Source organism: Ammospiza nelsoni, chromosome 17 (genome assembly GCF_027579445.1).
Source record: "Ammospiza nelsoni isolate bAmmNel1 chromosome 17, bAmmNel1.pri, whole genome shotgun sequence".
Classification (NCBI taxonomy): Eukaryota; Metazoa; Chordata; class Aves; order Passeriformes; family Passerellidae; genus Ammospiza; species Ammospiza nelsoni.
The window spans coordinates 4,233,682-4,247,828 of NC_080649.1; the positions used below are offsets into that span (position 1 = coordinate 4,233,682).

At 47.3% G+C, this 14,147-nt stretch overlaps 1 protein-coding gene across 1 annotated transcript in view; it reads left to right on the forward strand.

Moving 5' to 3' along the window:
• The first annotated feature begins 4,649 nt into the window (after positions 1 to 4,649).
• TTYH3 (tweety family member 3) overlaps positions 4,650 to 14,147 on the forward strand; it is a 75,338-nt gene continuing 65,840 nt past the window's right edge. The window contains exon 1 of the mRNA XM_059484022.1: positions 4,650 to 4,834. Within this exon, the coding sequence (XP_059340005.1) occupies positions 4,712 to 4,834 (123 nt within the window). The 5' untranslated portion in view covers positions 4,650 to 4,711. The remainder of the gene's footprint in view (positions 4,835 to 14,147) is intronic.

Here is a 14,147-nt window from a genome sequence, read left to right on the forward strand (position 1 = left end):
TTGACTCTTGCAAGCTTTGCAGCATCTCTCTGTGGTAGGTTTGTCAGCTAATGAATCGCTTTCCTCATACAAACTTTTTAAGGGGAGGAAAAAAGTTTCATTCAATGGGCAAAGAGCAAAATTTCCATGTTATACTCCAAGTTTGTAGGGAAGGATTTCCAGGCATGGTTGGTGGTCACATGTTGCATGAGTTCCTCTGTTTTCTGGAGTGCTGCTGTGCTGGTGGAGGCAGCCCTGACATCCCTTCCCAGTGCCTGGCCTGGTTTTGGTGTGTGTTTGGCACTTTGGTTACATGTGGTGCTCAAGGAAGAGCCCTGAGCAGTGAGGGTTGCTGTGTTCTCAGGGATTCACTCTGCTCTGATTCACTGATGAAGTTGCACCCTGCTCCCCTTGCCCCTCCCTGCCTGGCCCCCCCAATTTCCCTTTTCAAACCTGAGCATCTGGACTCCCCCTGCTCTCCAGGACAGTGTTTGTGGTGTTCCCCTCACAGAGCTGTGTCTGAACCAGTGTTCCAGCCCAAGGTGTGGCTCAAGCTGTCCCAGCTCCGCTCTCTTGGAGAGGGTTTTGCCTCACAAACATTACACTGGGTACCACATGAGCTCCTCTAGGGCTTCTATTGCTGGCAGTGTGAACGGAGGTGTCATAAAATCTTGCTGCTCAAAATGATGTGGGAAGAAGCAGGGGGGACAGGAGGGACATCCTGTCCATTGCCATCATCCAACACCTGGATGCCATTCCTGTCCCCTCCTCAGCCCATCAGCTCTGCAGAGCAGAGCCTGAGCTCAGCAATGTAACAGCTTGGAAGTCTCTGCTGGGCTCTGACTTTTGGGATGGAATACTGTAAAATCTGTCACTTGGTTACAGTGCTGCTGTAAAAAAAGCCTGGAATGGCCTCTAGGTATATGCATGGAAAATGAGAAGAGCTTTTAATAAATGGGATTGACCATGAGTGCCTGTAGTACAAGTTACAACGTTCTGAACAAACATTGCTTTGCATTGCCATTATTGAGCAATAATCCTTATTTGGAACTTATACAAATTGTGGCAGAACCTTCTATTTATCTAACCTGGAAATTTTTCCTGAACAGGCTCTCTATAATCTACTCAGAGAACTGGCAGTTTTCTTCCCTCTCTTGGTAGATATTTAATAGCCACGTACTGCATTTCCATGCTAGTAAACCTTCATTATTATACAAAATGTACCAGAATGTTATGAAGAAATACCTTAAATAATTAAATAGAAACGAAGAGTGACAAAACAAACGAACAAAGTGCAATTTGAGCTGTGTTATTCTTTCCTTTTTATGTTCACTTATTTGCTAATTTGCTGAATTTACTGGACTGCAATGGGTCTTGCTGTGATTAGAGAGAGTTTGCCAAGTTCCTTTGTAATTGTTTCTTTGCAATTAACTAAATAATAGAATGTTCTCTGTGTGGCTCTCTGGGGAAAAGAGCGGGCAGGTGCTTTTGCAATAGGATTTCCACATCTTCCACCCATTTCCCTAGAACTCAGTTTAAAAAGACCAGTAAAACATGAGAAAGAGAGAGAATATTGCCTCAGGACTGGAAATGAAAGAATTAACCTATTATTATTTCTTTGAGTTGGCTGAAAGCTTTTTTTTGCTGGCCGTGGTAGTGGCTATTCTTTGTGTAAACCTGAAAGTCCCTGGCAGGACGTCAGAGGAAAGGCTTGAAAACCCAAATATATGTTCCTGCCTGCAGATGCCTCCACTCAGGGGAAGTCCTTCAAGCTGGGAGGAGAAGTCAGCTGGGAAGATCCCTGGCTTTGCTGGGAGAGCAAGGCTGGAGACAGAGCTGTCATGGAGGGGGCAGCGATGGCTGGGGGCCCTGGCTTTGTTATTTCCTTTGACTTTGAGCAGAAAATTAGAGAGGAAGCCCTGGGAGGAGAGGCAGGGTAGTTTTAATGGAGGCAGAGCTGAGCTCAGCGGGAAGGAGGCACGGCTGGCTGCAAGGGCAGAGTTTATGGAGCAGCAGAGCCAGAGGTGTGGCCCGGCAGTGGCAGCTGAGTGCCAGGCACGGTTCTCTCCCTGACCTCCCCATGACCATCTGTAATTTAGTCCCTGTCTCAAGAGGGTAACTCATCCATCTGCTGGCACTTGGAGTGCAAACGTGCCTTTTTTTTTTTTTTTTTTAATCTGTATTGTTAGCTAAAACCTTTTGTGGCACACATTAGGTTTGACAGAAAGGGGAAGACTCCTTGCTCCACATTATATTAAAAGCTGAATTATTTAATTTCATAGTGAATCAGAAAAGCCAGGGCTAGGAGATTGCTGGTTTAAAAGGTGCTCTCATTGCCAGTGCCACTTCGGCAGCAGGGATGTCTGCAATCAGAAGCTTGTGAAGAGTGAAAAATGCTGCATTTCTTGGAAGGCTTCTGTAGAAGCCTGGTGGTCTCAAGAGGATGGAGGACAGCCCTGGCTGCCTTATTTTGGAGGTTTAAACTAGTCTTTTTATCTTTGCTGTTTTTAATGAGGAACACTTCTCATCTGCCTATTTTGTCCATTGGTTCTTTAGCAAAGCCACTGTCAGAGCAAGTTAGCAAACACTAATACTGCTCTTTGGGTCACTTTTCAGCAGGATTACCAGTGAACAAGCTGACATTTGCAGTTTGCTTTGCTTGACTGTAGAACTGCTTTTCATGCAAGGGTGATTTACTGTTAGATTTTATTCCTGGGATGTCATGACAGTGTCTCGTTTGTTCATTTGGCTTTGGCAAAAGAGAGTGTACTTATTTGTGTGGGAAGGAAAAAAAGGGCTGATGTAATCTAAACATGAGAGCCTTGATAACTGTCTGGTCATGTACTCAAGAGTTACCTGGATAGGATTGAATGAGAGATGCTAGACATCCAAGAATTGTAGATATTTCTTTGTGATGTGGCACAACAGGCTGGAATGCCATGGAAAGTCTGGCTAGTGCTGGATCCTGTGGTTTGTCTCTTATTCCTCGTTTGCTGAATCCATCCTGCTCTTCATTTTCCCATATCATTATAAATAATTGTGGGGGAGAAATGAAAACTGTTGATGCCTCTGTTTCTCTGTAATCCCCAGTCCTCATTCTGCTCTAATTTAATCCAGTTGTCTCAGCAGCAGGAGGCTGAGGGGAGGCATGCACACAGCCCTGCTCCCTTTCCCACTCACCCCCAGCCCCACAGAGTGCCTCAAACACCCACCCCCATGGAACAGCATCCAGCTTTTCCTGTCATTGATTCCAAAACTTTCTGTGCAGTTTGATTTACATCAGCCCTGTCAAACAGGATCTCAGTGTGGTGTCCTGGCTGCAGCTTCTCTCCCCTGTCCATCACATGCTGACAGAGGTGCTGGGACCTGCAGCCTGGTGGGGTTTTGAGTCCATCCAGAGGCCCGTGGCTGTGGTTACATCTGCAGGACAGATTCCAGCCTTGAGTGTTTTAGTGCCAAATTGCATAAACTCTGTGTCAGAAGGGGCTTAGGCAGAGATCTCTTGCTCCCAGCGAGGTCTCTCTGCTCCTTGCCTTTGGGTTGTTAGAACTGGAGGTGAAATATGTTGGACCACTGGCCCTTGAAAGAATTCCTTCTTCCATCCATCCTTGCTGGCACTGTGGAAAAAATTAAAATAATAAGGAAAAAAAAAATGGCTGATGTTCAGCTGTCTTTCTGCAGAAAAATAAACCCTTTTCTTGGAGAAAGCTGAAGGGAGTTGAGGTCTTCTATCTTGTACCCTTGTATATCTTGTACTTGTGCACACAGCACGTGGCTCTAAACCCTCTGACATGTGTCTTAATGCTATTTGTGAGTGATAAGATTTCTTTTTAGCTGTGTTGATAATACTCATATGAAAATCCCATCCTAGTCAAAAGCTATTGAAGTTGTCAGAACATCAGCAGAATGTTCTTTGTGTTTATTTGCTTTAAGGGGTTAACACGTGGCCCTGTGCCCAGCACCCCATAGTCACAGAGACATTGTGTTGGGAAAAACCTTCAAGATCACCAAGTCCAACCATCAACCCACCACCATGACCATGTTTGCTACTAAACCATGTCCTCAAGTGCCATATCTGCACATTTTTTGAGGTATTCTGAGAGATTCCAAGACTTAGTTCAAATTATTATTTTATTATTTTTCCCCGTCGTGCTGTCACACAGTTAGAGGTGTCTCCTAAATGTTCACCTGTGCTCCTGTCGCTGTCATTGCCATGCGTGTGCCCAGCCAAGGGAGTGCTGGATGACATTCTGCTTCCAACAACTGTGAATTCGGGAGGGACAAACTTGCTGCCTCTGGATCTTGGACGGGCATTGAGATGTACTGGAGAGGCGCTAACAATAAATGACTTTATGCCCACCTTTACCACTTGCTCCGGCACAAACTGCTTTTACTCCGCTGGCTTTTAGGCTGAACCCAATCCGCTCCTCACGCAGGGCCGTGTGAGGTTCACGGCACCGGGAAGCAAACGCAGCGCCGGGGGCTCGGGGCTCCCGGGGGAACGGCGGGGGCCGGGCCGGGGCGGGGCGGCGGCGGCGGCGCCAATGGGAGCGGGCGGGCGGCGCCGGGCGCGGGCGGCGGAGCCTCTGGGCGAACAAAGAGGGAGCGGGAGCGGGCGGAGGGACGGCAGCGGGCGGGGGGGGACGCTCGGCCATGCGGGGCCGGCGGCCGCGGTGCGGGTGAGGCGGGCGGCGCTCCATGGCCGGCGGCTCGGGGTGAGGCAGGCGCGGGCATGGCGGGCGTGAGCTACTCGCCGCCCTGGTGGGTGAGCCTGCTGCACCGCCTGCCGCACCTCAGCCTGCGCTGGGAGCTCACCGCCGCCGACTTCCGACCGCACGACGCCGAGTACCAGCAGGTGGGTCTGCCCGGGGCCGCGCGGGGTGCGGGGTGCGCGCCCCCGGCCGTGAGGGGCGGCGGGAGCGGGGCCTCGGCCCGCCCGGAGGCGGAGGCGGAGGAGGAGGAGGAGGACGAGAAGGGGGCGTGCGGCCCCCGCTGGGGCTGCCCGGGTGGGTGGCCGAGGGTGCCGTGTCCCCGCTGCTCCCGGAGCAGGTGCCCCCGCAGGGCCGGGCCAGGCGGGGCTGGGGCGGGAGGTCACCACGCCGAGCTGCCCCCAGCCTGCCCGGAGCGCGGGTTCTTCTTGGCAGAAGCTGAAATTACAGATTGATAGAATCACTGAGGTTGGAAAAGCACTCCAGAATCAGTGAGCTCAACCTTCGACCCGATGCCACCGTGTGCCCGCTGACCCGCATCGCTAAGCGACCCCTGGAGCGGGGCAGGAGCCAGGGCTGGCCCGGCCGGCTCCCAGCGCTGCCCGGGGAAAGGCACCGTCCCGGCCTGGAGCCCCGGGGCTGCCCGCAGCCACCATGGGCTGTGCCAGTCCTGTGCAGGCTCTGCTGACCATCCATCCCCTTTGGTTGTGCCAGTCCTGTGCGGGCTCTGCTGACCATCCATCCATCCATCCATCCATCCATCCATCCCCTCTGATTGTGCCAGTCCCGCACAGACCATCCATCCCCTCTGATTGTGCCAGTCCTGTGCAGGCTCCTCTGACCATCCATCCCCTCTGTGCCAGTCCTGTGCAGCCTGCACTGACCATCCCCTTTGATGCTGCCAGCCCCGCAGCGAGGCCAGCAGTGCCTTTCCAAACCGTCTGCCTGCCTGCTGGAAAACAGATGACTTAATGCACGAGAGTGGCGTTAGCATCAAGTGCACAGGAGGATGCTCGCAGAATACTTGTGTTCAGCTCTTTTTTTTTTTTTTTAAATGCCGCTTAGCCTGTATCCTGTGCTTGGTTGGCTGGGCATGTAATTAAAATGATTGTGGAGTGAATCTGTGTGCTCCAACATCTGTGTTCTCTGCTGTCATCTTGGAACAGAGCTGCAGTGACTCTGCTGCCTCGTTTTGCCACGGTCTCTGGTTTTGAAAACACCATTTTGCTTTTCTGAACATACTTGCAGTGTCCTATATACACAGCCTGCTATCATGCACACAGGCATCAAGGCTAAAGCATCTAAGCAGTTCTTGTTTATTCTAGGAGTAGAAGGTATTAGAAATACTTTAGGAAGCAGTATGTTTTGGCTTTTTGTTCTAAACAGATGAACAGATCTGAGGACTGAAGCTAGAGATCTGTGAGAGATGTATTTAAAGAGCTGTGGGTAGATACAAAGAAATATCTTTATACCAGCAAATCAAAGGGACTTTTGAGCTAACTTTGTATTTTGAGGCTTCAATTTGTTAATTTGTTTTAGTTCCCTTGGCTTAGCAGAGTTCAAGATGGCCACATGCAGATGTAACACTGCACAGCAGCTGAACTGTATTTCCATGACCTCAGAGGGTAGCTGCCTTCAAAACAAGGGATATGCAATCCTGGAGATCAGAAGTTAAGAGTTCATTGAAAGATCTTGGGAGTGTGTTATCATGAAATAAGCACTTGGTGACCTTTTGAATAGACAGCAGATGTACCAGTTTTCACTTAAATTGCTTAAAAGCATTCCTAGCAATAATCTGGGGTTGTGTTTGTTTGTCAGATAATTTTTCTACAGTAATCATATTCCCACTTAAAGCCTTCTGCTGCTCTCCTCCTGTGTAGCTGTCTCCCCTCCCTTGATGGCATTAAGGACTTCTTGCACAGCAGTCGATGGCCTTTTAAGCCTTAACATCAGCTCTCAAGAAAACATTTTATCAAATCCGAACTCCAATGTCTGCATTACTGAGGCGTCTGTCACCAAGAGAATGGTTTGAGCAGCAGCAGCTTTGCTGGTTGTGGTGTTGGTGAGGGGTAGCAGCAGGCTCCAGCAGCACTGCAGCCTGTGCTGTCAGAGCTGTGGTTATATAACCACGCTGCTGCTGTGGCTCTGCAAGTTGGCTCTGGAGTTCGTAGGCACATAGATTAATTCTAATGCAGTGAACCAGGGAAACTTAATCCAGCACTGGGAACTGTAATGATAAATGCTCTCTTGTGCTTTTAAATGCTTCTGAAGGCCTTTTGGTTTGAATTTTAGATTTTTTTTTTATGGATTTGCAACTCTTGCTCTGCGTGCAGCCTGTGCTGGCATTGTCTTTCCTTATCTTAGGAACCTTTTGTATTTAACATGTGAGATCATATACATCCTCAAAATTAGGAAGTCCATTTTTTAATTTTATTTTTGCCTTATTTATCTTTACTTTGTAGGTCTCACTGGTGCAAATTGTGTATGTTTTTGTTTTCTATTCCATTAGTGATTGATACTCTGATTCTTAAGTATGAACTATTAAACTGCACACTGCATTTGATTTCCCCAGGGGCTGAGGAGAGGTCAGTGGGGGGGATGCTAGAGCAAGTTTATGGGCACAGGTAAGGGCAGGGTGTCCCTACCTGTGAGGAAGAATTGCCTTTGCTAAACTGCATGGCTCCTGTTCATCTGGGAGCTGGACTGTTGTCATAAATAGCCACACAGCTGGGCTCAGTGTCCAGTCCCATTCTGACGTGTTTTGAGGAAGGAAGCAATGTACCCTTTCTGATTCTTCACTGCTTCTCTAGAAAAGATTTCCCAACCCGTGACCACAGGAAAGCAGCACTTTCCTTATAAAAAAACTCTTTTCTTCAGTCACCTTTTAGTAAATACCCACCTGTTTGTTGTACTCCTGTTTTGTGATGGGCTTTGAAATTGTGCATCAGCTGAACATCCCACTGCAGCCAGAAGTGGAATGCAGTTTGCATGTTGTCCTGTCACTTGTTGCAGTGCCACGTGCTGCTGCAGGTGAGGAGGCTGCTGCCTGGAGAGGCTTTGCACCTCTGCCTAGCAGGATTAGGGTAATGCCAAGCTGCTCTTCCCCTGCAGCAGCAGCCCAGCCATTGTGCCCTGAAACCTCTCAGAGGGAGGGCAGATAAGCACATGCTGCCACTCTTTGAAGTCTAGGCCTTTGTTAAGTCTGCTGGGACCCTGGGTGATGGGGGATGTCCAGCAGGATGTGGATGCAGTGGCTGCTTCTGCTGTTCTGTCCCAAGGGGTCCCTTGGCCAGGGCAGCAGGGACGCCTGCTGTGTGCTGGGCTGTCTCAAGGCTGCAGCCATTGTGTACCAACCTTCTGGGGCTTCCTCCTTTTGTCTGAGAGCATGAGACGTGCTCATGGCAGTGCTGCTGCCAAGGGCTGAGATCAGTGCAGCTGCAGGTTTTGGCTGCATACCTTCTTCACCTGAGCCAGCCTCTAAAACACTCTCTCTCTCTCTCTGGTATTACTTTACTCTTTATCTTCTCCCACAGCATATCTTGTTGCATTAGGTTAGACCAGTGTGTGTGAGTGTGGAGGAGCAGAACAGATCCTTCCCCTCTGGACTAGGTTGTTTAAAAATGTATGTGTATCCCGATGTCCTTCAGATGCTCTGCTTCTGCCACTACAAGCAGTGCAACCAGTTGTTTTCTTTTTCTGGAGGAATTGAGGTGAATCTCCATGTAGACTGAGCTGGGGTTGTGGTCCTTCTTGTGCAGGGGTTTGGCATGCTGGTGAGTCCTGTCAGAGCTGCCTTCGTGTGCCACTTGCAGGACTTGCTCCATAGTCCTCCCTACAGAGGATCTTATCAGACCAGTTCTTTTCCTAATCCTCCCATGAATCATTGGGGTTGAAAATATCTTGATATGAACAGCTTTGTTCTGGCTGTATTCTCATCTGAGTCATACTGCAGTGCTCTGCAAAGCCTTTTCATTGTGTAGTGAGTCACAAATTCTAGAGTGAAGGGAATGTAAAAATGGAGCAGAGCTCCTGTTCCTTCTGACAGCATCATGCTAACACCAGTTCAGGTCTCCCTGCCTTTTGCTGCTGACCAAATCATGATGATCTTGCCAGTGCTGTCTACTTCTTTTCCAGTTCAGTTGGTTGGCCCAGTGAGATGGTCCTGAGACTGCTGCTGTCACTGGTTTAATTTATTTAGCAATGTAAGTGACTGACTTAGCTGTGTGGCATTGAATTCACTTTCTTTCTCAGGGTAGAGTTGGTTAAGAGCCTTGAAGTAGCATGGAGGTCACATGCTGGAAAGAAATAGAAAAGCTGAATAGCTTTGTAATGCAGCACAACAACAGGTAATGGGATATCTGCTCCAGTCAGGGTGTCTGTGCACTGACAGAAAAGGAGACTATGGCACTTTATCTCTGGAGTCTGGCTGTGGGCTCAGAAGTGCCCTGTGAACATTGAAGGAGAAAAGAGGCTGTAAAAGCCAAACCACGGAGCCCTTTGGAGTTTCTGCTTTTTCTTCATTGCTGGAAACTGACGATGTTGACACAAACCTGTGTAAATGCAAAGGTTATGTGTGAGTCAGGCCAGAATGAAGAAAAATTCTCCAGCATCTTTGAAACTCATCCCTTGCAGGGCTTCGTGCCTCCTCAGTACAGTCAGAGCTGCAGATGCATGGTTAGTAGGTGTAATGGCAGCTGTTTGTGCTTTGGAAGATGACTGATGATTGATTCACACCCATTAAGATGCAGAGTCGTGCTGAAGGAAGCAGTGACAAGAGCAGGGACATGCTCTAGTCCTTGGCTTTGAGATGCTCTCTTCAGTGTTGTCACCCAGGAGTTTCCTATCATGCCTCTGTCAGTGCTCTCGTGCTGTAATGTTCTTTTTCTCCCTCTGTACGTGTGCTGAGAAGGGATCCAGCAGGGAAAGGTGCTGTGTAAGCCCAACACAGACTCTAATCCAAGGCATGTGTGTTTGAACCCATAGCCAAAGGTTCAGCAAGGAATTAATTCTGTCAGGTACTTTCTGGCTCTGTGAGGCTGTTTCCCCACACACAACAGCTAACGTCGTCTTTGGAAGTGTTTCTTGGCTGGAGAAATATGATGGAGCCCAAACTGCCAGAAAACTTGGATTATAGAGATTGTTTTAGAACTTCCTCTACTGTACTGGCATCTTATTTCAATTTTGAAACCAAGAGTCTTTCTGTAAATTGGAAACATGTGTATTAGTCAAGTTGGATGACGTGTTTTTGTCTAGTTGGCTCAAAGTCAGAGGGTAATGTGCCTTTTTTAAAGGGGTTGGACTGAAGGTTTCTTTCTTTCAAGAACAGTTGGACCCCTTCCAAGGTCTGATCAGCTATCCTGCTGTAGCACCAGTTTGCTCATATTTCAGAGAGGTTAAGTGACCCCTGTTAGTAGAATCCGATGTTTTATGATGAAATTGAAGTTGTTTTTATTTTTTTAAGAGCTGCTGGTAAATTCCCTCTTCCCTTTACTCATCAGTGTCAGCTCCATGAGTAACCATGCAGTAATGCCTCCCATCAGCAAACTAGTGCTGTGCTCTGACTCTTCTCTCTTTGATCTGGAGGAGCCTTTACTGATGAGCAGCGCCACAATGAATAACCAAAAAGGTAGAACCAAGGCTATTTTTGGCTGATTTTTACCAAAGGTAGACATAAAATGTGTTCTGTTGACCATTCATCCAGTCATGCAGCAGCATATGGTGTGCAGAGAGGAAAAAATTCCACCTTTGCCAGCTTTCTGTATGCAGCCTTGCTTTGTTTTGCTGACCCATGCTGTGCTGCCACGTTTTCAGATGCTCTCCTGAGAACTGGCAGGTTCTGGAAACACTGGCTGTAATTACCCTGCTCTAGTCAAAAAAAAACCAACTGTTTTAAAGGTGTGGTTTTAGCAGAGTACACAGGGGTAAAAGGTGTCTTGGAGAAAATGTGAAACACCTTGTGGAAGTGAGTGTGAGGAGATGCAGGTGAGTGTGCAAAGATGTAAACCCTGCTCGCTTACTTCTCTGGTGGGATCCCAAAACTATTCATCCTGCACAGAGAAGATGCTGGTGCCAGCCTGGTGAGCTTCCCAGCCTGAAGACACATTTATGGAGCATGTGGTGCCCTGAAGGCACCATGCTGGTCTCAGCTGGGAGGGCAGAACCAGAGCTGAAAACGTGTCTGGTTGTGGTGGCCAGCCACTGGCACCCTGGTGCTTCTGCACCTACACAACATTTGTCTTGCTGAGAATGCTCCATTTTTATCCCCATGAGTGTAACACCATCTGACTCCTGGTCTGCAAAACCTGATCTCTGGCAGTCTGGAGAAAGGGGTAAGCAAATTCACTTCAGTCTTAGCGTGCTTGCCTCTTTTTGTGCTTTTCCTCTTCGTGCCTTCTTGAGCAGAGGAACATCTGTGGTCTCCAGGTTAACAAAGTGCCTTTGTTTAAATGTTGATCCAATGAAGCAAGCAGTGCTTAAAGCAGATGTTGATGTGGATTTTTAGTGTTCTTTACATTTTGTTATTAGGGAAAGTGAGAAATTCTCAGCCAGAAGAACATATCCCATTAGGCATGGCTCTGGAGATTAAGGGCACTGAAGTCAGGTGCTTTCTATGACTTAATCCCAAGGCTCTGAATGTGGATTAAGGGGCTGTACCACAAGCCTTCTTGACCTCTTACTTGTACTTTGGGATTATATTTATTTTGGAACCTGTAAACAGAAACCTGTCCGTTGAGTACAAGAGAGAGGAAAGTAATGGGCCTGTGTCTCATCAGGTTTTTTGCCCTGTGTCTGCAGAGCAGACAGTCAGAGGAACAAGCACTCTCCAACCCCTTGGAATTTCTGTCTTTTTTTTTCTGTTCTTTCTATTTCATTTGGTTTGGTTTTTTCCTTCCCTTTTTCTTCCAGGACAAGGCTAATTTTGCACCATTTCTCCTGTTCCCCTGCCCCCAGCAGCACCCACTGATGGAAGGGTGAAGTCCAGAGCTGGTGGTGTTTGTGTTGTGTGGCTGTGCTGTGGCAGAGCTTGCATGGTCACCCTGGTGTGACACTCCTGTGCCTGTGAGGATGGCTGTGAAGGCCCAGTGGTGATGGCCAAAGCTTCTCCTGGAGTCATTCTTTCAAGGCTTTGATGTCAGGTGAATTTGCTTGGGTGGCTGCAAGCAAGCAGTGAGTAAGGTGGTGCTCACTCTCAATTTTCTTAGGGTGGAGGGGAGTCAGCACCTTGTTTGCATTAACCTCTTGGTGACTGTCAGTTCTCTTCTTGTTCCTGTTTTAATTTTCAGTAGTAACTTCTCCACCAGTTATGGTGAGATTTCCCATTCCCCTTGAGTGAGTAGGAGAACTTGGCTTGTGTTCAGCTGAATGTGATTCCCATAGCTGGGGGAAGGGATGTGATGTCTGGGAATTTATTTGCTCTAAGATTCAGATGAGACCTGAGAAACTTGGGAATATATCAGGATTACCTACTGCACTGAACCTCAATTCTCACTTTTAAGACATTAATAAGACTCATAATACTCAGGAGGTGGTAATAATAATAATAATAATAATAGTAGTAGTAGTAGCAGTAGTAGTAGTAATTTTGCTCCTCTCTTGTCAAGACTGCTGCACTTTCTGGGTATGTCATCCTACCAGTCCTTTGTTTTAGCTGATGACAATGATTAACAAGACAGATGAGCTAAAATCAAGGAGGATCAAGTTCATGCAAGGCTTCTAGTCCTGGGGATGCATTCATATGACAGTCTGAAAAAACAAAAAAGTCTTCACTGTTAGAAATCCTCTCCTCTCCTCCATTTCAAGGGGTGACTGATGTGTTGCAGCAGTGAAAAACTGGGAATTGGTTACATTTATTCACAAACCAGAAATTATTTTTGCTGTATGGCAAAGAGGTCTATAGGTGAATAGTGGCTGTGGGGCAAAGCCATGCTGATGCTATTTTTTTTTTTTGTATTAAATAAACTAGGAAAGAACAAAACACAGAGTACTTTCATGTTGCAAAAGCTTTCATTTCAAACTTCTTTTTTTTTTTTTAGATTTCTGCGTAATGAGCCACTTATAGTGTTTGAGTCTGATCTTGTAATTGTGAGCTTTAGGGTTTGGTAAGCTGCAAATGTGCACGTTTTTGCAAAGTAGTCATTTGTGTGCTAAGGCTGCAAGGCTATTCTCTTGCAAGAAAAAAGAAAAGTAGGTTAGCGTGCAATCCATGGCCACAGCAGTTGGTGTAACTCAGTCAGATGCTTGTGCCTTTCCCTTCTCCAAGCACTGGGGAACATAAGGGTAACATTTGCAATAATGTGTGCTTTCACATGCTTATCAGGTTGCTTGCTTCAGCAGATGTAGTGAGTGCCAGCTCTCTTTTTAGTTATTATTTTAACAAATGAGCGGTTTTTGGTCAATGGTGAGAGCAGCATTGAAACCATCCAGGGAAAGAGCTGACACTCCCCTTCACCTTCACTTCAACTGGAGCTGCACCCTCGGATTTTGATTTCCTCGGTCACCACTAAATGCTTTTTCTGGCTGATATGGCTCAGAATGGTGCCACACGTGCATATGCATGAAAGCCTTTTGTAGTGTGAAATTAGGGATAAAAGATATTGCTAATCAGCCCTAACAATGCAGGACTTATTCCTGGACGAGGGGAACAGGGAATGTGGGGAATGGATGTTTCACAAATGTGTAACACATTCAGACACGTTGTTATGCCAGTGTTGGTGTCTGTGCACGGACGCCCCTTTCAGGCTGTAAAATGCTGCTGTTCATGCAGGGAATTTCAACAAGCCTTCTATTCAAGGCCGAAATTCAAAATAACGCCAAAATCCAAATGGAGGCACTTCAGTTGCATAATAGTGTCTGTTACAAGGAGGCCTTGGTGCAGGAGATGATGTAATGCTCCTTGAGATAAGGCCCAGGCTGGGGATGGGGAGAAAGGGAAGATGGTGTCAGTGACAGAGCCATTAAAAGTATTGCTAATGGTATCAAAGCTTTCCATAGGGTGTTAATTAGCACGCCTGAATAATTCCAAAGTTGATTGTGTTACAAGTGTACATGTGGAAAAAAACTGCTCGGTGCTACCTGTTTTCTCTGATCATAATCGCTTTTTCCCTGGGGTGAGCTTTCCTGGAGTTCAACAGTGTGCTCGAGCTCCTGTAGATGATAAACTGGTAATTTTGACACTTGCTCTAGGAGCTAAGAATGCCTCAGTCTGCCAAAGAGATGCTTGCTGAAATTGTGATGCTTCTCACAGGGCTGTGCCTGGAGCTGTTGCTGTTCCGAGGCCTCTGGCAGCTTGTTACTTTATTTCCTCCTTAAGTTTGTGGTTCATCTATATTAATATTCTTTAGTTTAGGAATAGTTTATGTTGCATCCTCACTGCAAGAGTCCCCAGTCCGTTTTTGGGCTGGCATGGTCAGAGGGGGCACACAGATGGGGCCCGCCCCATCCCCTTTCTCCCTGCCCTTA